Source organism: Lepisosteus platostomus, chromosome 8 (genome assembly GCF_059453375.1).
Source record: "Lepisosteus platostomus isolate fLepPlt1 chromosome 8, fLepPlt1.hap1, whole genome shotgun sequence".
NCBI lineage: Eukaryota > Metazoa > Chordata > Actinopteri > Semionotiformes > Lepisosteidae > Lepisosteus > Lepisosteus platostomus.
This window is the reverse complement of record NC_142618.1, coordinates 45,489,875-45,517,205: the sequence shown is the minus strand read 5'-3', so window position 1 is coordinate 45,517,205 and position 27,331 is coordinate 45,489,875. Positions and strand designations below refer to the sequence as shown.

The following is a 27,331-nucleotide window of genomic DNA, read 5'->3' as shown; positions in this document are numbered from 1 at the left end:
CATCTTCATCTTCTTTAAGTACAATTAAAAAACACCACCAGGCTCTTGTGACTTATTCATTTTAAGCTTTCCTAGTCAATATACCTCCACCTCTGTTTTGTTGAAATTGCCAAGAGTTGAGCAGGGCTCATTTTAAACTTTTGCAGCTTGTTTGTGGTTCGTTTAGTGAGTACCTACAATATAATGTTGCAATAAATGGGTGCAGTTGAGTTTTAGATGGGATTAGTTTGTTTGTACTTCCCAGCTTGATTGACTTATTTTGAAGGTTTATAACAATGCATCTCCTGTATTTAAAATACAGGAGGCTGTGCTGTGAAGCAAGTAAACAGAGCCGAACAATCCAGGTGATCAAATGTAAAGATGAAATAATAATTGACTCAAGCTATTTAACTTTGTTTTTAAAATACACTTTGAAGACAGGCATGTTAAAGAATAAATATTCAACAGTGACTGGATGTTCCTGGTGAGGTCAGTAGGGTTGCACCATAACATAAACACCCGAACAGACATGCAGACAAGATAGGAAGAATGAAAAGCAAAAGAAGGAAGATTTTCATCATCCATCATCTCCAGCACAGGAACTGCTGTGAGAGAGTTAACTCATTCAAAATTACACTTGAAACCAGATTCTGGCCAGGTAAACTGAAAGCTGAAAGATGGAGAGGACAACTTATTTACTTTTTGAATTTTTAAAATTTTCTTTATTGTTTATTAGATGGACTAAAAATATGTCTTCTGTTTTAGTGATACTTTATTTAGAAGCCAGACATTGGTTTCCCGTTCATTTATCAGCATGTCTTAAAAGAGAGAGATTTGATTATTTAGTTTATAAGGGTGCTGATTTCCAGTTCTATTTAAGGTGTTCTGTTGAATTTAGCATATGTGGATAGACTTCTGGGATTTCTAGATCTGTAGAAGACAGGACTCTGGAAATCAAAGAGTTGTAAATATCCGTTCCTAGTGTAACAGTTGCATGTTGTGTAGTTATTGCTAGGATTTGTCTAAGTCTGGGCCTGATTGTTACTGTAATGTCAAGCTGTGCTGGAGGATAAGGAACGTCTGTGCCATGTAATGCCAGGTAATCTCTGACATTTGGTTTTGAAATACTTAAACATTTTAATTTGCTTGCATAGCAGGCTGGTGTCAGGGCCAGATCTTTATATGCAGTGGTTTTAGTAACCTTCCTTAATTTACTGTTATCCCCCCCTTTGTTTGTAACAGTGGGTAGCAGCATTGATTTTCTTACTGCTAATTTCTATCACAATATTATCTTACTGCTTTTGCTATATGCTTTTTCCTCTTCTACAGTAAATCCCTTTACATTTATGCACTTCTTCAGTTTTGTGGTACCAGTAGTGTGGGGGAAAAAAACCCAGCATCAGTTTTGCTGTTTCCACAGACGCACTAGCTTAATGAATTGAAATCCTGAATTTGTCCCTGCTCTTATCTGTTTCCAGGAGAGACACTGGGCTGCTGCACCAGTTTTTTAGGAATAAGCACCTTTTTGGTAATGATGGACGTATTCGTTTCCAATATGTGCTGCTTTTTTTACTTTGTTAAAAATTATGTAATGAAAATGTATATCTGCTGCATTTTGCTGGAAGCTATTTTTTTTAAAAAAAGCTTTGTTTTTCATGCATTTTATTATTACAGCAGCCAAGGACGATGAAAGCTATTTGGCTGTAGATGATAAGAGTCACATTTCTTTGTCTTTAGAGGTGTATTTTTACATTTCTACTCCCTCCCCCAGTCGATGCAGACCCCTTACCATCTCTGCGGATTTACCCTCATGGTCATCTCTTTCATGAAACAAGTGTTAAATATGAAAAAAAGATATTAGAATTAAGAGTAGTACGTAGGAAGCATACTTTGATATTTTTTATATCAAAGAAGGTAGACTGCATAAATGACATTTATGATGAAATTATCCCACGGCACAATTTTTGTCAGTTTTGTCTCCTAGAGTCTTGGTTCTTTTTATATACTCCACTAAGTCTTTATTTGATCCATTGAAATCTTTCCAGCTCCCTATTCCCTTCTAGCACTTTATTTTACCTCTTTGGACTATTTCCATGCCCATGAGGCCCATATTTACTGTTCTTGAGTCGGGTTTCATTCGTTCCTGGTGGCCTTTTGTGAAGCGGAGGTCCACAGTTTTAGAACTGAGCTGTCGAGTCTTTTGAGTGACTTCAAACGATGACACGCCATGGTTGCAGAAGATAAACTGTTGCAATCGTGGATACCACGTTGTGATAGCTGACATTGTGTTGTGGTCAGCATGTTGAGTGCTTTAGTTCCTACCAGCAGTGGTGGCTTGAATCCTTTGAGACACTATACTATACTATTTATATTTAAATAATAATAGTACATGGTTTTGTGTGTGTGTGTGGGGTGTTGCACATTTTCGTTTTAGGCTAAAAAATGTTTTCCGCAGTCTAAAATAACTTCTGGCTCTAAAATTGCCCTTAAAAAATTTAGGTGCATCAGATTTTATACAAGGTATGGAATTTTCTCTCTCTGACATTTACTTATTGTAAAACACAGTAAAACATTAATGAACTTTTCATGGAGCTTTTTGTTTTAATTATTTAAGAAGTGGCTTTTTGAATGCAATCTATTGAAGTCTGATGATTTGCCTTTAACTAGGGAAGAGGGGAAAGGTTTGTCTTTCCAGTGAATGTGGCTGAAGAACTGTGCTTCAGAAATGACACTTTATATGTAAACATAGGCAAAGTTTATGGCCAAGATAGCAGCAAGCATTGAGTTCTGGATCTGAAATTCTTAACATTCAGTTCTAATTAGCTATGCTTTATTAACCATTTCCTTTTGATAGTTTCTTAGGTTGTGATATGGGTGTCGGAAATCTTTCCTCGCAGCACTGCTCCAGCTTTCTCTTGGCCAGAGTCATTTCCCTTTTAGTCCAACAACAGTGAATTTGTAGCAGTACAATTTTGCTTCTGTCAGCTAAGTGAAAGTTCTCCATATATCCAAGCAGAGGTTCTCAATAAGAATGGAAACACCTAGCTAAATAAAGGACACCTAGTATATTGAAAGCAAGTAGTATCAACCTACTGAACAATACTGTCCCAGCTTGCTTACAGAGGGATATCTGTGCGTTAACAGAAATCGAAGTACAAGGCAGAACAGGTGAGAAACTATAGTTCAAATGACTGCAAATGTGAACCTGGGGCACGGGTAGCCAGTTTCATGAAAACCAGTCTTCTGAGAACTCCACAGAGCAGGATACTGTAGTTAAGCTATAGTGCGCTGGCAATGTACGTTTGTGGGTCCAGTGATGCGAAGAGCAGAAGCAATGGTCAGATGGATCATCCTTCATCATGTTCTCGACAAACAGACAAGGGCATGCTGAGGTGCCAACCTTAAGCTCTCTACAGTCCTGAATGCGTGGTACAAACTGTGAAGAGATCTGGTAGTTTCCATAATGCTGTGGGTTGCATGTTCCCTTAGCGATCTCCACCTCGATCAGCCAAGTGGGAGTTGATTCTTATGGATGAATGGTGCCACATCCCTCCTGCGGAATTCCAGATCACGGCACACTCCGACTTCACAGTGGCATTTACATTTTTGGTCCTTCCTGAGCATCACGCTATCCAGAGTCCAGTGAGCCTCAACTCACACCATGTCGAAGTGTTCAGGAGGTGACTTCACAACCCCGTTCTCTGTGTGAGCACTGGTACACCGTGTTTTCTTTCTCTTCAGCATTTTGCATAGAGGAGACAGGATCAGTGGGCAAACACCCATCATGTCAGAGGTCGAGTTAGCATGGACTGTAAGGGCAGTAATCTCTCATGGGCAATCTGGTAAACTTGCAGACATCAAGCATGTACAAGGAGTCACTGTTGTCTTTAAAGAGGAGGATTCAATGGCAAGCTCAAACTCTCACGGCTCTGGCAGTGCTTGGGTCATTTATCCCAGTCACACTTGACTCATCCTTCATGAAGTCAGAAGAATGTTTATCCCACACCTTATGATTTTAATAAGAATGTCCATCAATGTTTGCATATGGGAGAAATTATTATATTGTGCTTTTTGCACCTGAATGACCAGGAGATCAAGAGTGCTCAACAGTCTGTTTATAGAGCCCCCATCTTGTCATAAGATATCTATAACACTGATAAATACAAAAGGGTGATTTTCATACTGTTTCAGAAGTTATATAGGTAAAACAGTATGACCTAAATTCTCTCAATATGTCTTTCTTTCATGTTAACATATATTGTAGTTTAGATTTTTGTTCCCGAGTCTGACTGCTATTGTCTTGGGAGAGCCTGCTTTAAAAATGAGAAGTTAAAACTATAGAGAAGAGGCAAAGCTTAGCAAGATTAGATTTACAGCATATATGCCCTGGAGAGTTTAAAACAGTCCCTTTAATGAACTGATTTGCGTGCTTGTTAATAACCCAGAAGGAAATAATAAAAGTTTTTCTTGCTTAATAAATATCAGGTGTTGTGTCCTGGCCCTGTCCATGCCTAGTGAAATCTTTGTCATGACAGCTGAACTAAACGTCTTTGCTGAGCATTAGTAACTGCGCAACACCTTAGTAACCCAGTGTGCTAACATGTTGAACTAGGTTTGAACACTCCAGATTTGTGATTTGGTTTATGCAAAGAAACAGAATGTCACACATTGTCAGTGTCAAACTAACTGAAGGGTTTGGATCCTTACGGTCTGGGGTTTGTTTAACCATGTAGGAAACTTACATTTTGCCACATTCAAACCCCATTGACACACTGCTATTAAGGTGTCAGTGTCCCCAAGTATGTGATTATTTGAGCCTCTTTCAACTCAAATCAGGTCCCATCCCCTGTGCCTTAAGGAGAGAAGACATACAGCCGTTGCTCATTCAGGTGTGTCAGCAGAATGTGTCTGGCCGCGACTTCTCTTTTGATGAATGGAATGAAAAAAATGACAGTGGTGCAAAAATGTCATTAGCCATGTCCTGTTAAGGCGATTTGTCTGCGATACCAACATGCTCAGGAGTAAGTGATGGTCCTGCGCATGTGGACTAAAGGCAGCTGAATTCCTTCTTCCCCCCTGAAGTTTGCAATTGCTTGACCTCCTCTGTTTTACGAGATTCTTTGGTGTTTCATCTAGTGCTACTAAAGATTTTATGACTGAGGCTTGGAAAAAGTCCTGTATCTACACCCACCTCTCGCCTGACAGGAGGGAAGTGGGGGGGGGGGGGAGAAGACAAATTTTCTGGACAGTCCCCTCCGGCCATGAAGCTGTTTATTTGCTAACGAGCAAACAAAACGACAAGTGCATAAAACCCAATAGGAGCTGTGAATGTGTCCCGAATAATAGAATCCTAACGTCTGTAAGAAGATATTAAAGTTTTATGCTTGGATTTGGATCTGCAGTCAGATTTTATCGATTATTTCATCGAGGGCTCTGACAGAGACAGATTGTTTGCAATTATGTAAGTCACTTGAAAATGCAGTTAATTAGTTAATTTCGAAGTGACTAATTGCATGCTTTAAAATAAGCCTTTTTAAGAAGTAAACCTGTTAAGAATTTTAGAAAGCTTACAGAGCAGGCTTTGCTGACCTTCCCGATTTGTCTAAATCAGTTTTATCTGTTTGATGGCTAATGAGTATTAGTTGAGTGATTTGGAAATAATCTGATCTAATAATTAAAATGACAATGAAATTTCTCAGAACATTTTCTATGTCAAAAAAATCTTAGAAGTTTGACACAATAATGCACTAAATGGAAGGGATAGAGAAAAGAGCAATAGAATCTTATCTGGTCTTTTGGCAAGTCTGAGTGTCATCAGCACAGCAGTAAAACCCAACTCCATGATTGCAAGTAGTCTAACCAAGAGGCAAAATGTGAACAGTAAAGGTCCCAGCACAGAGCCCAGAGGAACACCCTGACCTGACTATGGGGGGCACATGTGAAATACAGCCAGGGGTTACAAATTGGCTCCTGTGAGCCAAAAGGGAACCAAATTTACAAAGCGAAGTACTAGTGATTCCTACATAATTACAATGGGGTGTAGTAAAAAGCCATGATTGGTTTGTATAAAAACCTGCTCTGAAATCCAGAAAGAGATTAATTTTAAGTGAGTTGGGATCAGAACCCATCAGCAAATAATCGTCCTTAATTTAACCAGATAACTATAATTTATAATAAACTGAGTTGGATAGTATATATAGCCTTCTATATATCTTGTATAGCTGGGCATTTGAAGGAGCTGTTATGAGTGAAGAACCAATCTTCCAGTTATAAGTTCAGAGCCCTTAATCACTACTCCACCTTGGTGGCTCAAATCATTACCTGAAAATGGGCTATTTTATGAACGTGTCTGTCTAAGCCCAGATTGCAAATGTTTGAAAGAGCTCATTGATGCGTGATGTGGTTGTAATTGACCTGCTCCCGTCTGTTCCTGAATTTTTGTTGGGGTAAAAAAACAACAAATTGGAAACAGGACAGTAGTTGTCAAGTATCTGACTGTCCAAGCCAGTTTTTTAAAACACCTGTGAGAGGAGACTTTAAGCCTGTTGATATCGGATATCATGGGCTCATAAATGGACAAAGAGCATAGAAGCTAGTTTTGAGAAAGAGTGTAGGAAGAGGGTCCAAAACAAGGGTAGTTGGTCTCACTTCACAAATACTGTGAAAGCTGTGAAGGGGTGGGCGTAATTGTCATGATCACAGGAGTTGTGGTCAGCAGTGTGGTTATTAATATTATGTATTTATTGTGATAGATTTTGCATTACACTCTACAGTAGAAGGAGGAAATGCAGATAATAACCTTTATTTAACCAGATTTATGAAGTGGTATTAGCCTTTTCCGATAGTGGAGATAAGGACTGTAGGATTACTGTGAGAAATCTTGATAAGAATGAAATAGGAAGAGAATCTGGCAATTCTGGGAATAACAAATAGTTCACATAAGTTAAGACCGAAGTAAAAACACATTGTATTTGCTTCTTTTTTGTGTGGCCTTCTCTTGATGAAGTGGCGGTTTTGGTTTGGAAAAGGTTCCATCTTCAAAGTTGTTAACTTATTACCTGCAGTGGGGACACTATCCAATCTTAAAGCACCTGGGAATTGTAGGGAACCAGGAGCTTTAAGGTTAATGCTGTTTATATCTTCATGCATTTTCTAGTATAAGCGTCAACTACCCCTCTAGTCTGTCTTTGTGTTTAACAGAAGAACATTGTATAAATGGGCAAATGGACACTGGAATGTTGATCCCTATTTTACTTTCACATTAATACCTCAGCTGTTTTCGTTATGGGTTACTACTCAAGAAACTACCCCTCACATTTTTCTGAAAACAATTTTATTGAAGGTGGTGATATCTCCAGAACAGATCCCTCTAATACCTGCAGAGAGACGATCGTTAGTCTTTAACACTAGCAAGTAGCTTCCCAAGTTGTAATCAGTGGTTATTTTTTCTCTCTGAAACATTCACAGTTTTTGAATTGTGCACATGTCCAGAGTGTTTTAACACTGTAGCTGCCCAGTGCCCTTATTCCACCCTCAACATCAAGTTGAACTCAAAATCAATAGTTTTGCAGAACTTTACCATTTTCTGCTTTTTTTAAAGCTTTATTTTTCCCAGATCTTAGTAACTGACGTTGGCATAGATAGAGTACCAAGCTGGGAAATGTCAGTGCACTGAGATGTTCACGAGTGCTTCGAGCAAATCTTGACTCATTTCATATTTCTGGAATAGTTTGATTTATAAAATAAGTTCACAAGACAGACAGCTTTGTTTGACGTTCTTCAGCCTAGGAAATACTGTTCATTCATTCCCTAGAGAAAAATTGCAGTGACTTAGTCTGCTTTTCTGCATTGTATTCTGGTGTTTCCCCATATTCTAGTCACTTAAGAATATCTTTGTCATCAGGACTGTTTTTAAAAAGTCAGTTTATTTGTAAGTAACATTTTTCACTCAGTCCTCTCTGACAGAATATATTGAAAGCAGGTTCAACATGGAGCACATGACTAGGCACGTAGCGCAGTGGTATATTTGTTGTACTGAACTAAGTATAGGATGATAACAGGATTGAGTTTGTATGTATTTGATTAAAAAAACAGACACATTCTGACTTGCCTTGTATGGCTTCTTTCATCACACAGTTTTTTGACAGCACAGGATTCTTATTGGAAAGTAAACCTTATAGTCTTTGTGGAGTCATTGGTGATTGTTATATGCAATTTTACCTGAGACTCTTAGCCAACTCTTCCTGAATGAATAAATTGCACCTTCACGTTGTCCACTGTGAAGATTCTTTTTCCCTCTCTATAATAGTTTTTACTTTACAGCGCAGGTGTCCTGGTGTGAATAAAATAAAGACTTCTGCACAGAAAGGGCTACAATAGTATTGGATTAAGACACAATCTTTATATGGGGAGTAACTTAATAGATTATATATTTATTTGTGCTCTAACGCTGTCATTGTTGCAGGTTGTTTTGATGGGAAGTATGACATCTTCCCAGCCTTGTTAGTCTTCAGTACTCACCACTGACAGCACATTTGTTGAGGTTTTGCCTGTAGTCTGCCATAAAGCTTTTAATTTTTCTACAGGTGTGTAAAATACAGCATTTTTTACGATGATGGTATGGTCTTATTCACCACGGTTTATATATAAATTTCATCCCTGTAGCACATACCATGGGATTTAAGCATAAAATAAGGCAGTAATTTAGAAGCAGGTCAATTGCAATGATACAGGTGCAGTAGTAGACTAAACAGTGTATATATGGAAACGTTTATCAACATAGATGCCCTTGTGAGAATATTCCCAAAAGAGACCAACCATTAAAAAGGAGTATTGTCTTTTTGCTTTTGAGAAAAAAAATTCCACTTCATCTTGCTGGTCTGTTTTTCATCGTGGATTTGTGGATTTACCCAACAACAATCATTTAAAAATGTTCAGTAGAGAGACAGGCTGAATCCTACAAGATCATGGATATTTGGATTGCCTCGGGGAAGATGACTAGATCAGCTGAAAGTGAAGTTTTTGCATTTGGTAAAGAAATAACATCAAGAATGTCTGGTGTGAGTACCTTAGAAAACTACAGAGGTATCTGCTTCCATTTTACTTCACAGTTTTATTTATTCTAGTAGCTTATGAATCAAAGCATTTCATTATCACAAATTGTAAAGGGTATATGTACAGTAGATCAGCTTTTGCGATTCAGTTAAATGGTCTATTCCACACACCGCAAATTTTGTGTTACTTTTTAACCTAAACAAGCAGTTTACTTTTGTTGACTCAAGGTTTTGAGTACTAAAGCTTATTTCGCACTCCCAAAGCTTTTAAAAGTAGGATATATTATGAGGCATCCGAAATGTTGTTTTCAAGCAAAGCAGATGTCGCCAGAGCCAGCAACAACTGCAAATGTCAGTTTCTGTCCTTTCACCGTTAGAAGAAGTCATATGCAAATATCCTACAGATAAAAGGGCTGTAGAAACAGTTGTTTTTCTCTGAAAGCTGCTAAAATCTTGACATCATCACATGTCACCACATGGCTGTCAAGAAGCCAAGCTTAAATCTTACATTAAGCCAATCAATTCTATGAATATGAGTTCTGAAAGAAAGAACAAGAAAGAGAAGATTAATCGTGAATAGCAGTTCATGGGTTTACACCTTCCTGTGTTCTGGGGAAGCACTGAAATATGTTTTTTCAAAAGCTGGCTTGGCATAGGGGGCAGAGGTCTGTGAATATGGCCTTCAGTAACCTTTTGGCAAAGTACTGTCTTTGCTCAAGTAAGGGCTTGGAGTGACAGAGGCTGTAAGGCTGAAACCCCATAATGAGTACAGCCTCCACAAATCAGTCTGAAAGTAGGCCTCTTGTTTCCTTTGTCATCTGTGTCAACCCACAGCGCAGCCAAGTTGGAGAGAGTGAGTTTGCCCTCTTCAGGCTCAGAGGAGCACTGCCTTTTCTGTGTTCTCTAAAACGTGCTGAACAGCTGTATAAATTTACATTGAGCAAACCACGACCAATTTTGAAATCGCACAGAATCTGACAACAGAACATGTTATTTATTTTTATTTGACGATGTACCACATTCAGTAGCGCAGGCAAAGAATTTTGTTTTCTAGGTTAAGGAATGATATGGAATGACTGCCTTGGAGCATTTTCATTTCATTTGGTTTAGTAAAAACATTCATTTCTGTTACCTTTGGAAATCATTTATATGGCCGTCTTCTATCAAATGAATCTCTGAACACAAGAGTCCGTTACGGCTTTGGGCTGATTCTCTTGCTGTTCCAGGCTACACAGGATTCTACAATTCAAAACGGATTTCAGCACATGGCCCTTTGCAGTCTTTGACAGTAAATTATTTCTCTGTGAAATGCTTCGTTGTGCGTGGTAGGTTTGGGCCTGAGAATCTTTTGGTGTTCATTATGTGTTCAATGCAGTTTCCGATACACTGTGCTGGCAGAGTTGCTTTTTAGGGGGGGCAGATGGGTAATATTTTTGCCATCAACAGATTTTTTTTTTTACTGTTTTTATTGCCTTTAACATTTGGGTTACTTTGATCCTTTCAGGGTTTCCAAGAAATGCTAGAAAGACTTAAGCATTATGATTCAATGAGCTGTTATTTTTTTAATGCAGTTTTTTTACCTCTCGTTACTGCAAGTACTTTTGGTATATGGAATGTCATTTTTTTCTTAAATAATATGACTGAGTTTATAGATGGAATTGAAGAACCTTGAAATGCATTCCCTGTACTACATTTCTAATTTATGTCTATTTTTAGTGTTTGCTGTCTGAATGTTGCAGCCTGTTTTAAATACACGAATGATATTTCTTAATTATTTTTTTAAATGGTTTGTGTGGATTCAGATTCATTGTCTGTGAAAGGAGACAGTGTTGCTCAGTGTGTTCCCTGTCTCCCCTGAAAGAAACAGTCCCTTTGTCTATTTCTTACAGGGGAGTAGTGTTATTTGGATGTAGTTTATAATCCCTTCTAATCATTGCACACAGAAGAGATTATTATTAACATGGCCAGTGGCACATACATTTATAGGTCATTACTAAAATCAATCATAATTAATTCCTAATTAGAAGATAAAATACATATAATAGATGTTAATGGATCTCTTTTAGAAGTCATCACTACTTACTGTATAGTTGGCTGCGAATTAGGTTAAACACCTCCCAATTTGGAATTCTTTGCTCTTTCTATACATTAACATTAATTTCTTTCTTAATTTGTCTTTTTTTCAAAAATCAATTCAAGACTAACAGGACTGCTTGACATTTTTTTAGAAGTTTATTTACATTTCTTTGTTCCATCGATCTTTGTCCAGATGGACTTGTATAATTTGCAAAAATACTATTCTTTGTGCTTACAGTAATCTGTGATTTTGCCTCGTTTTTTGTGCAGATGAACAATGCCAAATGTACAAACAGTCCTTTGTTGTCTCTGTACCCTTTTTTTCTAAATATCATAGATGAACTGTGTGGCATTTTCAAGTCACTGTTAGAATTTGACAATTCATTCCTAGGATTTTCCAGCATTTTAAGTAGTGGTGGCTTATTTTTACTAATCAGAACTACAGAAGTGTTAAAATAAATTTCCACACTGTGGTATTTTTCCTGCTGATCGTCTGTGATGCTCTTGCCTGATGGTTTATCGGTTTTAAATGAAGCTTATGTTTTGGATTGTCATGAATTTGTATAGAGGTTTTATTACTGAATCCTTAATTCTTTTGGGAACTCGTGCTGAACCTAAACCTGGAGACCTAGTGTCTTCTGCATGAACTACTTACTGTACCTCCTCTTGCTACCCATCTCAGCTGCTTCTTCTCCATGGTGATTCTGTGTGAGTATTGAACTACTGCAAATAATCACCTGCATCAGGATATGGTTTCTACAAAGTACATTTTGATGAACTTGGGAACTCGTAAAGCCATGTCCTCTTTACAAAAATCTTTAGTGCAGCTGTTCCCAATTCTTCAAGATGTAAAATGCCTAAATAACTAGTTATAAAAGGATTTCTGTATCAATACCCTAAATGTAGTTTTAGTGCGTTTTTGGCAGTTTCACAAGGCAGATGACATCTCTGCCTATGAGCACAAGAATTGCTCGTGTCTTTTGTTTCAATATCACATTTATATCAACGTCAAAATGAGCTTCTGCTGTGTTTGTAACACCACCCCAGCTTACTGTCAGTTCCTGTCTCAGGTTTGGTGGAATACTGAATGAGAATTTACCTTATGTTGTGCTTACCCTTTTTTTCATGTAGATTATTTGCTCAGCCTTATTAAAATTCCATATGAGTGTTTTATATTGCGAGCTCTGGGCATCCTGTAGCACCCAGTTACAGCAATGTTACAAGAGCAAACAACCTGTGATCAAAATTCTGTAATATTGTGATGTTAAATGTTGTGTATAGGCCACCCATAGTTATGGTTTACAGTAGCATGATATTATTGACTTTCCTCACAGTTTCATCAAAACTCAGATAGCTGGCTACATTTTCACCCTGCCTGTCAGCCTGTCATTTACATAACTTGATCTTAAACCTCTTTAGGTGCTGACAGAGCCCGGTTTACAAAGCAAACTGTTAGGAATTCACTGCAGAGCTTAAGTGGCCACCTTGAGACAGAGACCAGAGACAGAAATGCCTGATGCTTGACGAGACAAGTGCCTCCTCTCCTATATTTGCCCTGCTCATGTCCAGAGTGGTCTGTTTTTTGTTTGTACAGTACCTGCATTTCCCAGGCGATTCCAGTCAATAATTTGAAGTCAGGCCAAAGATACTGAGATGTATTCTCTATTTCTATATTAATATAATTAATTTGAAAGTCCCCAGTTAAAATGAATCGTATTGTGCGAGAGGCAATTTTGTGTTGCCAAATTAGGCCAGTTTAAATGAGCACAGATCTGAAATGTTTTGTGTTGCGTAGTTTCTTAGCACTGTGGTCCCTTTGGGTCAAATGAATATCGGATGTATCCTGGACACTGTTCCACAAGTCCCTTTCTGAATGTTTAAGCAACAGAACCAGTCGCCTAGAAGAGATTTTCACATAAGACCTCCTTATAAATCTCTACCCATTAATAAGTTGCATTGAAGTTAGGTTTTTATTGTGGTTTTAAGAATGATGAGTACAAAATTATTTCTGTTTACCCAAGTAAATGCTCTGGTTGTAATGCAGGTCTTTGTGTGAATGGTGGGGGCTGACAATTGTTCTTGCTCTCTCTGCGTTTTTCCTCCTATTTTTTTAAAGGCAGGGCTCAGGATAGACCTCCCAGCACATGTTCATGCCTTGCTGAGGACTTGAGCTAAACTAAGACCACATTCCGAAAATGTGGGTCTCCTTTGATTTTGAGGGCAATAATTAAAATGTCTCTCGACTAGGGGACAAATACAGTTTTCACATTGCAGACTTTTAATGGCAACAACTTGGTTGCAATGGAGTTTCCATTTCCTGTGTGGTCAATCGGACAAAGCAGGTAAAACCTTCTGTCAAAATTCCATTAATAATTAGTGTGGTGAAAGCTCGCAGAAAGGCTGAGACCTGGAATCAATGTTGAGTTCTTTCAATTAAGCTAACAATTGGGGCCCATTCAGTAACCAAGAAAGAGAGCGAATGCATGGATCACAAACCTGAAGGCTCTGCAGCTCTAGAGGACGGGGTTTGGACAATGGCAGTGTTTCAGGACCAGGGTCAGTGAGGAGCTCTGTTTTGTGAGGTCTTGCTTTTTTTGTTTGTGACCTTTGTCCTCCTGCTGTATGGGTAGATACTTAGGGCACGTTTGTATTCCTATTGACTCTCCTTCTATTTATATTTACTATTCCGTTCTCCGCCGAAGTGAAAACTCTGCACAGAGTGAAAATACGTTTATTCACCCGGCCAATCTTTTTGGCACCTTAACATTCGCAAGAGGACGCTGTTTAGATTCCACAAGGTCATTTACATTGCGGGAACGTCATCTGTTTGTCAGCCGTTGCTGTCATGGTGGGGACATTTTCTCAGATTGTGTGCCTGAATTGATTCTGAAGGCACACGTTTGTATTTCTATACAAACTGCTGGTACCTTGTGTTGTCCCTCATTCAGTTATTTGCCATTCTGTACTCTACTGATGTGAAGCTCAACATGGGGATAAAAGGAGTCTTTTTTTTCCCCTAATGAAGGTAGTAATGCAGTTTAATTTGTTGTATTGATAAAGGGAACTCCTCACCTGCCCACACTGCTCCTGTAACCTCTGGGGTCACTATCATGGTGATAGCATTCTCAGAGTTAGTCTTTACGAACAGATTGGAAGACCTGCACATGCCTGCTTGTGAGCGCACGCGCGCACACACACACACACACCTGGTGTGATCAGAGAGCAAAGCATCTGGCCACTGGATGGCAGTGGTGTGGAGGCAGTGGTTCTCACCGAGGCTGGAAGGCAGTGAGGCCTATTGTGCAGAGTGAATGGGGAGGAACAAAGAAGGAGGGTTTGTCAGGCATTGCGATATTATTCAAAATCCCCACCAATTTAATGTCCACTGTACTATGCATAAGCAGTGTACCTCTAGATGGAGCTTGAGATCTGTGCTACAATGCCAGGCTTTGGAAAACTCGTTCTTTCCAGTTCAGTGCAGAGATCTAATTCATGAGACTTTCGTCTCACTTGGAGATGCATGTGAGGAGGTGTAGTGATCTGATCTGGTGGTGAAATGTTTGTTTATTGTTAAATATCGGATTATCATGGCGGAGTTCTGTGAATTGCATCCCTTCTGTTTTGGAACAGTGTTACTAGATGTGGAGTGTTGCGTCTTTCCAAGAATCATGGGCCGTCTTTGCAGACGACAGCTGACGTTTTCATACACCATTTTTCAACGTGACCAGCTCAATAATACTCTAGAGAACAATCCCTTTTACACATGATGAGTATTATTTTGGATTTCTCCCAAGCATTTTTTAAAACAAAAAATATTGTTTTGACAAAGGTATTCCAACTTGCTCTGTAAAGGTCCCAAGGTTATTTATGTTAGTAGTGCAATTGTACTTTTGTATCTATCTGTATCTCTATTAGAGGCTTATGTGGCTGTTTTTGAAATCTTTTTCAGGTTTATGAAGGTAATTTTCATTCCGTCAAAAGAAATTACAGGGTGTTTTGTACCAGATTACATTTGACATAACACTGCAAATACAATATTTTGTACAGCCTCACTAAAGTAGTAAGAGTTATTTTTTTATAAGTTGTAAATGTTCTTATAGATGTGTTTCTCTTAATTGAATAACCTGCTTTAATTAACTAAAAATACAATGTAGACAATTGTAGGGTGTTATGGAGCAAGAATCCGTTAAGAGGACAATTTTTATTACGGATCATTCCAAGAGGAACAACATTATAGAATTACTGTACATTTGTTTGGCTTTTTAAAAAATAGGAATTGGTAACAATTGCAATAAAACTATAGGCGTGTTGTCTTGTACTAATCCTGTAACTAAAGACAACCCCCCCGCCCCCAGTCAGTTCTGAGGAACTAGTGCTCTGCAATAATATATCCTGTGTTGACACACAAAAACAGCATAAAGATTGCTAGGTAAGAAAATGAAGTAATGTTTAAAAAATATGCAGTAATGCTACTTTGCAAAAAGAGAATACTTGTTCCATTGCACTAGGTGTACAGGAGTTCTTTGTGTGCTTCTAGATAAGGATGTTTAAGTGTAGCAGGATGTTTATTTCTTTTAGCAGACTCTCCGTTTTAAATCTGTTGCCTCTGCCATCTAAAATGTGGTCAGATGAGCAGAAATGAACCTGGGTTTTGTAACGTCTCTGGATGTATCGGGGCATGTACAAACTCAGGGGTACCACAGATTCCCAAAAGCAGAAGAGCAGTAAGAGTTTCTTATTTGGAATTCATATACTCTGTTACTACTGTCAGCAGAAGTATACTGTAGTATACTGAATCTTGTCTAAGAGTAAAATGGAAAGCACTTTGCTTCTCTGTATTGTTTCTGCTGGTCTCTCCGTGGCACGTCAGAAATTGAGTCAGTGGCTTTGTAGGTCAGCTGAGCAGGCTGTGGTGAAGGACAGCTTGTGTTGCTGTGAAGTGGAGAAAAACCTACAGGATCTCGGAAAGACATCTTGCTTACAGATATTTATTTCTACCTGCCCTTAGGTAACTGAAAAGCACAATGAATCCAGTTCAATGCAACTAAATAACCCGCATCTGGATTCTGTGATTTCCCTTCTTAGTTCCCAATTCCTGAGTCTCATCCATCCGATGTTAAATCCCACAGGCTAATGTTGTTTCCTGAAACCTCCTGCAAAGCAGTTTCTTGAGTTTAATTGTACAGCTGTCCTGTGGCCATCCGATCTGACAGTAGCCTTCGTGAGCAATGAGTGGTAGAAACATGATTGCAAATTTTTGAAACGTTTAAAACAAAAGGAACCTTTGCCCATTATGTTAGAAATGGCTTTCTGAAGCAATGTTTCTAACCTTCAATAAGCAAAAAGATCATGTGTCTCCTGCATTCCACATATTTAAAAGAAGAACGTAATTGTACCGTATTATATAGGACAGAATAATAAGTTTGTAATTTCTAACCAGACCCCTTCACTGTTACAGTGTTTTGTCAGGTCATAAAAGCAAAATTTAATTGGCGTGGTGGAAAAAGTGCTAATTTGCCAGATTTTTAGGGCACACCACCGCATAAGAGGTGTTTTAAAAACCTGTGTTTTAGAAATCCACTTTGTCTTTAGGTTATTTGAAATAGATTGTCTGTATCTGTTAGTCTGTCCCGCCTTTGTAGTGTAAATTGTGGTTTGCCCTGGTTGCCTGCTTTCATCGGCCTTCATAGTGGCAGAACCATACAATTGAGGATATAGTTATACCATGCGTGACAAAGCAGTTACATGTGCACATTATATATGAAATATGAATCTGCATTAACTCAGATTGTGTAGTTTTGTGCCTTTTTAAAGTAATGAATTAAACATTATCACCTTGTTTTAGTATCTTAAATGTACTGCTTATTGTAATTCAGAAAATAATTTTAAAATGCTTTGAGTACATAATTCTTGATGTAGAACTAAAATTTAGATATGTTTGGTGTGTGCAAAATGGATAATAAAAGTTATTCATATCCCTCAAATCCAATGTGAAATAATGTTTTTAACTAGTAAGGTGATAAATTATTTACAAAACATATCAAATAATTTAACCCATTATAAGTGTCAAAACAAACATTTCTCTTAAAAAGTCTCTGTTGGTCAGGATAAATAAACTTGTTTATCGAAACAGTAATTTTAACTGAGGACAGAATATGGTATGAGATACAAAGAAGAGAACAATATAGCTGGATTAATGCTATCAGTGCTGAAAACTGCACTATTCATTAGATTTGTATTTCTTTGTCAAATATAAAAAATAATACACAGATGGCTACTTTCATTAGAATTGTTTTTCCAGTTCATTCAAATTCATTCAATTCATTCATTAGAAAAATTATGTTTCCTGCTGAGGGCTAAAACTTTTTTTTTCCTGTGTTGTTCCATTTAAAATATTGCAGGGAATAGCAGGACGCTTTCAGATGTCATTCTTATTTAGTCAGAAAACAGTACTTAAAGCCTTTGTGCCCTGAATTTGGGTGTAATTTAATCTGTATGCTGGCAAAAGAACAGTTAAGCTTAGAGCTGAAGTGTAAGTGTTACTAAACCATTGCTTTTAGTCTTGCTTAATATTTAGCACTGGGCTAATCTGTTGGTAATATTTGCCATGTTGAAATAAAATAGAGCCCCTTATTGAAAGAAATGAGTCTTTAAAAAAATTGAATTAATTTGTAGTGCATTGCAAATCATTGCTTCTCTGTAGAGAAGGAGATTCTTTTATTTTTTTTAAGTTTTTCACAGTTTTAGCCATTGCTATACAGTACTTGTGGCGTCCACCTATACTGTAGTATCCAAAGCGTTTGGGTTACTTGAGAACTTTGCAAGAAATTTGGTAATGTTCTCTTGTTAAAGTGAGCTGATATTCAAATGCCTGTTGACTCTGTTCTACCTTCGGATGAGCTAATACTTTTTCATGAGAGCTTTGCACTCTTCTCTTTCCAAGGCTGAAGATTCAGATAAAAATAAAGAGCAATGGCTTCTTCTGGGACATTTTTTTTTTAATGGTTTAATAAGGTTGCCGAGTTGCTGGGGCCAGCTACCTCCAGAATTTGCTTTTAGACATAACAGGAGCATGACCTCTGATTCTTGAGGCGATTTCTAGTGTTACGAAAAATAAAATAAAATCTGTTTACGCTAAGCCAGGCAGGGATTTTCTCTAACTTAACATATCATTGAATTTTAAACTGTACAAGATGCACCACAAGTAAATATTCAAAATTAGGGGAACATGAGATTCTATATCACACTATTTATTAGTGAATAATGTGATACAATGAAAAATCTTTTGCTCAGTCATTAATTCATGCTTAATTCATATATCAGTTGAGACTAATTTTATATTACCAAGAGAAATATTGTATTGTCTATATCACTTTCTCTTGGCATCTCTTACTCTATCCCTGTACAATGTAAAAGTCTGATTAAAAAAGTATGTGCGGAGCTTGTAATTCTAGTGTTTTGACAGTGCTGTACAATGTAATATTGATAAATTTGCATTCACCTATTTTATTTCACCTATTTAGTAAAATCTGAACTGGAAATAGAACACATGAAATCTTAAAAATAAACTCTTCCATTTCTTGAAGACTACTAGTTAAATACATTTTACAAGAATGAGATTTCATATGAACAGTACGTGATTTTTTTCCCTGCCAGTTTTCTTTGCAGAAAAAAAACGCAGGCTAAAAATGGGACTGTAGAGACTGGTACTTTCAAGATAAACTAAATGAAGCCAAATGAATGTCTTTCATATCAAACTGAAATGCGTCAATATGAATGTCTAGAAATTATGGCCATATAATTAAAAAGATGTTACATTAATATGCATGGCAAACCTAATCCATATGAACCTGCGAACATGAGCACTTTTTGGACATCTTTGTCAGCATCCATATATATAATTTGCCGGTTGTGAACCTGTCTTCAGTGCCACTGTCCTTCAATTGTACACTCTAAAAAGATGTCGTTTTTACATGTTGGAGCACTGCAGAAAGATCCATGTGCTTTGAGACATAAAGGAGGTGTGATTTCTGCATGATTGTTTATTGATTTTAAATGAATAGGATGTTGCAGCATTTTAAGTTTCCTAAATCTTTTTTTTATACCCAGTGTTGTCTTGCATTTATGTACAAGTGTATTTTTAGAATTTGTTTTAAATACTAGCAATTATTATTAAATTCTACCAATAAAAGGGGCTACTTACTGAACTCTTAATTTAAACATTTTTAGATTTTGTTATTCTCTGTACAGTAAAAAGACAGGATGCTAATTTCAATGGTTTTCAATTGCTTTAAATTGCTTTTGCTGAAAGTTCTTATAAAAGACCTCTGTGTTTGGTAATTATGAAAGCAGTAACTATTATAATTGTTCCTTTGCCATTGAGGGCTACAGACAATGGCATTTAAATATTTTAGAAATGTATTTTTAATGTATGCTGTCTTTGCTATGAGCACCCTGACATTCGCAAAAGCATTAAGAAATGTTTTTCACTTTTTACATGTGAAAAATATCACGCCCCATTTTTTTCACATTTTATACTGTGACTGTGAAAAAGCTTGCAAAGCTGTTTTAATTACCAAAGGTGGCAAAAAATTCCCCAAGTTTCCCCGTAGTCATTTTAGTTTTTGCAGATAAGCGAAGCAAGTTAGTTGTTATTTTAAGGATTTCTTTTGTTTGCAGGAAAGTGCAACTTTCTATAACATAATTTCTATAACATAAATAATGTTTATATAACAGTTAATGATACATGAGAATATCATCTTGACGTCACATTCTTTTTCGTCTGAAGCCACTTCATTTAATCTGTTGGATAAAAATGCGTTTTTGTTTTGATATTTTTATGAAAACAGTTTACTGCGCTAAGATTTGTCCTATAAAATCTGTCTGATATTGATGAGAATCTGGTGGTAACTATGGACACTCTATCAGACATTATAGAAGTGACACTTACTGTCTCAACATCTTGCCTGAAACGGATCTCAGTGTAAATTACCATGCAAATCCCCCCCCCCCCCCCATCCCTCAAAAAATGTTTTCAAGACATCCTTAATCAATTTTGGTTTGCTCTGGGTAATTAAAATAAAATCGTTCAGAATTAATTGTGGAACAGAGTGTTCTGTTGACATTGTCATACTTTATATGCTGTGTAGATTGGTTTAGAAAAGTACTACCTGATTTCAGAATGTCAGTATAATTTAAGAGATATGGTCTCCTGGTCAAAGAGTATCTTTTTCTGACCACGGCTTTTGTTTGAGTCTATTCTAGGGGGCTATCCCCTGGACAGACCGAGCCAGTGGGATATCACTAGACTGACAGTGCTTTGCTTTATTTTTTTTTTCGCAGGATGCTTCGCCAGCAGACATCAAGAAGGCCTATCGCAAGCTATCACTGATCCTGCACCCAGATAAGAACAAAGATGAAAATGCAGAAACTCAATTCACACAAGTAATCCTTTTTTTTTTCTTCTTTGCGGCATTATTTCAGTATTGTTTTGAAGCCTTTTGGCTTTTTGAGTGGTGGAAGGGATGTGTTAATGGCAGAAGAGATGATATATGTTTCTGGATTTTCTGGCTTTTTAAGTCAGGTGAATTAAGTTTTCAAGTAGACAAACTGACAGGCATCCAGATTAACTTCATAACCTACTTTCGTTAAAAAAAACAAGTTTTTCCTTTGAAACTGGCTGGTCTGGACCATGTTTTGTGGGTGTTCCTGCGTTTTCAATCAGGTTAAGTCAATATAATTCTTCTTTAAAGTATGTGATGCTTCATTGTTTGAGTGTGACATAATAAATATTTAAATTATTTCAGTGGTTGTCTAACAGCTAGCTTGTCATTTTTGCAAATGACAGAAAACACTGGATTTTCCCCAAAAAATTGTTTACATGCGATGGAAATTTTACATTCAGGATGATTTGCCCTGAAGCAGCTATGGTTTAGTTAATATTGCAATCATAGACAGGAGCACCACTTTAATAAAAGTTTACTAGAGTTAACAGCTTTCTTACTGTTGCTAAATAAGTTGTTTTTTATTAAGTATTGTATGTCACAGAAATATTATCCTGGGCACTGAAAAACAATTTTAGTTTTAGTTTTTGTAGGGGGAAAGAGTGAAAATGGAAGTAAAATATGCTTTTTTAAATATTAGCATCAAAGTATTGAAAAGCAAAAAAAAATCTCTGGTGATTTAAGTGATTTGTTCTGTAAAATAAAGAACCAGTCTACACTGATTTCACGTGTCTTAGCTAAAAACTGATAAATATGTTAACATGGTAATGTTTCCCAAACTTAGGACATGCCAGCCTGCTAAATATAAAATAAATATCCTTTTTCATTGCTGGAATTTCTCCCTGACATTTCAGTTCAAAGAATTCAGTTAGTGATAATTTGTGAAATTGTTTTAATCTATGGGACTACCTGTGTAATAGTTTAACTGCCTTTAAAAAAAAAATAATATTTCTGCTGAAAGTGTAAATGTAATTTCAGGGTTATTTTTTACTGTGCAGCATTTTACCAATTTACCATTTATTTCTCATGAGAACTGAATTGTGCAGTTATGTTGAGATTTTTCATTAGCAACTAAGTAAAATGTTACACAGTTGTATGCTTGCAGTTTCTGTTTATTAATATACTGATTGTAAGTGCAAACTTAAGGTGTGATCAACATTAAATGAATTTACCTGTTACAAAGCAAAAATCATCAATTAAACTTATTTAACTGAGTAAAATTAAGGAGTGCAGGGAATTTGCTGGGAAGGCATTTGAGATCTACAATCTAGAGAGAAGTGAGAAATTGTTGGAAATGATTCCCTGCAAAAAGTCTGGAGGAATTTTAATTTTCTGGGACAGTATTCATTTTGAACTAAGGCTTTTATTGCTGTTGAATTTGTCATGTGCATTTTTTCTCCCTTTCAGCTAGTAGCAATCTATGAAGTCCTGAAAGATGAAGAAAGAAGGCAGAGGTCAGTTGATTTCTCCATTTATCAACAGGAGGTGTGTGTGTGTGTGTGTGTGTGTGTGTGTGTAAGACTTGAGATGCAAGCGAACATGGTCTTCTTGTCTGTAGTAGGTTGGTCCATTAATGGCTCTTGAGTTGAATATGGACAGCCTCTGAGCTCGGATCTTTTCATTCAATTTGGAGTAGCCTGATTGATCGATTGAATTTGCCCTTTGTTTATTACATCATATGGGATGTACCATGTACTGGACTGTGACATACTGTATATTAATGGCAAAGTGTCTTTTTTAAACGAGACTTTTTGGAGAAAAAAAAGTCCTAATTTTAAAAACTATCTAAGCAAGTAAAATGTAAAATTAATATTCTGTTGTAATTAAAAATATTTCTTCTGCTTTAATTGGGGGTATGAAAATATTTTGCTTTAATAGCAAGATAGACTTAATTTTGGATTCAGTTTTATTCCTATTTGGCTAAGCTCCAATGTGGTTGTTCGTAGTTTTTTTAGATTAAAAAGATGTTCACTGACAAATTTGACTTCAGCAAGTCCTGTTTGTATTTAGATTCTAATATTCCAAAATCATTAGTTTACTTAACATACAAATCTGGATATGAACAGGAATCAATGCAGAAATTGCAATAAACACTAAACATTTTTCTATTTTTTAATAGCACTTTTTTTTATTTTTTATAAACATACTTTAGCAATAAAAAAATCTGTTTTTAGATTCTGCTAATTTAGAAAGCTAAAAGCATTTTTATTCTGGAGTGATTCATTTCATGTTTTAGTGAAGAAAATCAAAAATATGATTTCAGTATTTATAAAATGTTTAATATTTTGTTTTTAATTAAAGCATATTTAGTGAAAATAGTATGATACTAATCTTGCTGCAGACAATTAACAGTATATTTGAAAAGACAACTTCAACTGCAAATTTTATCTCCTGCCCTAAATAATTAAATGAAATTGTAATGTGTATTTTTTTTCAGTACTGTTCACAGAGCTTACAATTCTTTTCATTTTAAAATTGTCAAAATATGTGAAGCACTTCCAGTGACTTTGTACTTTATAATGAAGATTTAAAGCACTCAGCAAAGGTTTTGGCTTTTTTTTTCCCTAAGTGACCACTCCAGCATTCTTTTTTAATCATACTTGTTGTGTTTCAGTTTTGCAGGCATATGCCATTCTGATTCAATGTGGTGCCATGCCTGTCCAGTTTTCACTCTGCCAAAATTAAGCTTTCCTTTAATTACCTTGTATGTTAATTAAAGTCAGTCTCCCTACATTCCCCTCAGGCATATCTGTTGGGTGTCAAGGGCTGACAAATGAGAATTATGGTGGCAGAACTAACATGTATACCATTAATAACATTCTAAAATTTGTGAAAATAAAATCTTAATTTTTTTGAGAAACAAATGCAAAAAAAAAGTTCACATTCAAAGGTTGGTAGAAATTCATTAGTACTAATGTAATAGTGTAGGCCATTTTTAACAATGTATGGATTAATGGTGACGTTTATTTTCTGCTGGAGCTTACAAGCTGCAATCCTGATGTGGTTAGCGCAGAGTTCAATATAATGCCCAATATTTCTTTGCCTTTAATAGAGGATTAGGCCTCTGCTGTTTTAAAGGAAGATAAAACAAAAACAGGTTTGGCATTGCGTGTGATGCAGCGCTCGGTGAGTGTGTACAACAGTGAGGGGGGAAAAAAAAGAGTTCAGATTGCAGCTATGCATGAGGGAGAAAGGACCTCGGTTAACTGTTTAATTCTTGATTTGAAAAATACCTGTATGGATACCCTGCATCAAAATATATATTTAAAAAAAATGAATTAAGAAAATGATGCTCTGTAACTACGATTTCTGTCTTGTACCTAGTGTTTCTCATTTGTGCTCACCACTGGAAATCTCGTATGTCCAACGTGGCCCCCTGCCTTAGGTGCTTCCCTCACCTCTGCCTGTACAGAGCCATTTCACGAGGTGTAGACAATATAAATTATTTTAGATTACACATTGGGAGTGGGAGTAAGACAGTACGACAAGCTAGCTGAAGATAGCAGGATTCTTGACTCAGTTTTGTGAGGGATTCTGTGAAGTGCCTGAGGCAGGGTAGCTCTCTTCAGTTTCTGGTGAAAAAAACATATTTGAGCTTTGGAGTCTTCAAAATGACAAGCCGATTCATTGTTCTTGCTCTGTGCACCCTTTTGGTGTGTTGTGTGTGTTTATGGAGTGCGTGTGGAAGTTTGAGGAAAGCACTACCATACATGGCTCAAAAGAAGTTTTGGATGCACTGACAGTATTCTTCATGGCATCACGCTCGGTCAGAAACTGGATCTTTGAGTGATCTCCCCCAGGTAGACCTCAATCTCAAGCCAGGGCACGTTCAACCCCCCCCCCCCCCCCCACCACCACAAAAATTATTTTGATGTGTCCAACCACAAGCAGCGGAGATCCCGTTTGTAGAATCTTTTCATTTGTAGTTAAAACCCATCAGACAGAAATCACCATATTTTTGTGTCAGAGGTATCTCCAGTTTTACTCTGTCCCTGCATTGCTTTGTGACCCGCTCTTCAAAAATGGGGTCCTTCGACGTCAATTCCAAGAAAAAGTAAGAACCTTAGTGCAGGGGGCTAGGCCTCCATTAAAGCTCTGATTTCTATCATGTCAGTAAAAATGAATTAGCAATAAGGAGTAACCTTGAGGAGTGTGGGATCTATGGAGCAAGATTATCTTGTGGGTGATCGAAATCCTCACCACCACGCTGTACATACGTTTTCAAAGAGTGATGAGAAGATGCAAAACCCTCCATCTCCACCACCTCCTTCAGAAGGAGAAAAGGGGTAGCACTCCTCCAGGTGACAGGCACTATGTGTTATGTCCTTCCACAGCGGAAGATGGCTGAACTCCTCATGATCAGCCATGAGATCCGCAATAATGTTCATTGATAGGAAAATCAATACAGCATCGATTCCGGCTCCAGTTCCTTGGAGATTGTTGTGCAGATCATCAGACATTACTTAGAAAATACCGTGTACTATTTAGAGCTTTTAATACAGAAGATGCTACTGCCTGGAATTTAATACCATTTTAAATGGGATGTGAAAAATCAATTTAGGACAGGATCTTTAGGTTTAATGGCAATTTTGAACTAGGTTAGTATTATTCTGTTAATTACTATAGAACCAGGGTTGGGGATCGCTTCTTAACTGCTAAAATCAGGAATCGATGTGCAATAAGCCGCTGCATAGCTTTGTTACTGTTAATTAAAACTATGAAGCAGTTAAGATTTGTTTAAAAATAAGAAGGGACACAAAAGAGAAATCCTTTTGTATGTGGTGTTTGATGGGTTAGTTGGTTTTGAAGCCTGCTCCAGTCACCCACAACTCTTATGGGTAAAGAAGACTTTTCAGTTCTCCATCCTAAATGAATTACTTTTTTAGTTGGCAAATTAGACCTCAAAGGAATTCACTCCACAGGCAGCAGGGGTACCATTTGTAGAATCTTCACATATCAGACCAAAAGCACCATTTTGTGGTGGCAGAGGGATCTCCAGTTGCATAGTATTCCTGTGGAAAAATATTTGAGAAAATTTATTTTTGCCATTTATCACTCCAAATCTTGCCATGTGAAGTTCCGCTAAAAATGTTATGTCAATTAAAATGCACTGAATCTTTGTCCCATTTCATAGTTATTACAATGTTGTACCATTTTGATTATTTTTTAATGGCATCTTCTTTTCTGGCCATGAATATAGAAATTAAGACTCTTATCCGTCTATATTAGTATGCATTATTATACATAAATGTATGGTACAGCACAGTGTCTTCTGTGTTGTTTGGTCCATATTCTTAGATTGCCCCCCTGGGGGTGAATAAAGTATTTTGAATTGAATTAAAGTGAAAGATATTGCTCACTGCGTTGATCCAGTCATGAGCGATTGAAAAGTGTTCTTTTATTAAAGACAATGACATGACTAGCAATATTTTTTAGTTAGGTTAATTTATTCATCCATACATTTCCATACTGGCCAATCCATCATTCAGGATCCCAACCAATCCCGGCCACAGACTTGTTCTCCCCCCTACCCTCTGGCAAGCAGTACTGCATTATTAAAGCACGGACCACTAGACTCAAGAACAGCTTCTATCTCACTGCAGTACGCATCCTCAACAGCCTTAATACACATCTGCACTACGCACGTTTTACATAGTCTACCATTTTTTTTCTTTTTTTTTTGTCTCACTACTACATATTTGTTTCTCCACAACATATTTATTGTTCCTGTTGTCTACACTGTGTGATGTTGTCTGTTGTACCATGCGTGTCCAGAGAGATTAGCACGATTAAGAATTCCAGTATACGTGTACATGTGGCAGTAAACTACTCTACTGGCTTAATTCAGTTCAGGGTAGTGGGGAGCTGGAGCATGTCTAGAGCAATAGTTACAAGGTGGGGTACACCCTAGATGGGACACCAGTCCTTCGCAGGGCTCACACAGACACAGACGGACAGGCACCCCAGAGCCAGTTTTCCCAGAAGGTGAATGGATGATTTCCCAGTGATGACCCAGCAGGGATTTTCTTTTTCCCTTTTCTAGGTACGATGATATTCTGGTTAATGGCCTTCCAGACTGGAGACAGCCTGTGTTCTACTACAGGCGGGTGAGGAAGATGAGCAACACTGAGCTGGGCCTGCTGCTCTTCATCATTCTCACGGTCGGACACTATGCTGTCATTTGGTCCATATACCTGGAGAAGAAACTGGTGAGTCTTCCAAGTAAGGAATGGCTGATAGTAGCTGAGTAAATGTTTTAGAGCTGCTCTATAATAAAAAAGCATCATTACACTTTGTCAAATAAGCAGGTTCTTGATACTACAGGAACTGTTATACAGGGGTCTCATGGGGTGCCCATTACTCCATTTGACAAGAAGGAAAATGCAGCAATACCTGTATTTAGATTGCAATTACTTACGTCAAACAAATATAAGAGATAAAGACAAGTATAATGCATATAAAAGGATGTGAAATAATTACTCTGGTAGTGTTTTCAAGATGTTTGCAGTTTCTGTTTTTTTGGTCTGATTAAATTAACTTACTGTAAATAACCACAAAGTGGAAAACTACTTCTGAAACATATTACATAAACAAATAAACATAAATAATGTTTTTTTTTCTTGCATATCCAGACATTTGGATATAAACAAATTTACACCAGTTCTCATTTCTGTAGTTTTTCTTGGATAGGGAGATGCATTAAAAAATAAATTAGTAATA

General features: G+C 37.1%; 1 protein-coding gene across 4 annotated transcripts in view; it reads left to right on the top strand.

Moving 5' to 3' along the window:
• dnajc1 (DnaJ (Hsp40) homolog, subfamily C, member 1) overlaps positions 1-27,331 on the top strand; it is a 100,111-nt gene that overhangs the window by 24,937 nt on the left and 47,843 nt on the right. For all 4 annotated transcript variants that reach the window (XM_088643673.1, XM_088643672.1, XM_088643674.1 and 1 more), the window contains exons 2-4: positions 20,451-20,552; positions 22,019-22,065; positions 26,655-26,820. In XM_088643673.1, the coding sequence (XP_088499799.1) occupies positions 20,451-20,552; positions 22,019-22,065; positions 26,655-26,820 (315 nt within the window). The remainder of the gene's footprint in view (positions 1-20,450; positions 20,553-22,018; positions 22,066-26,654; positions 26,821-27,331) is intronic.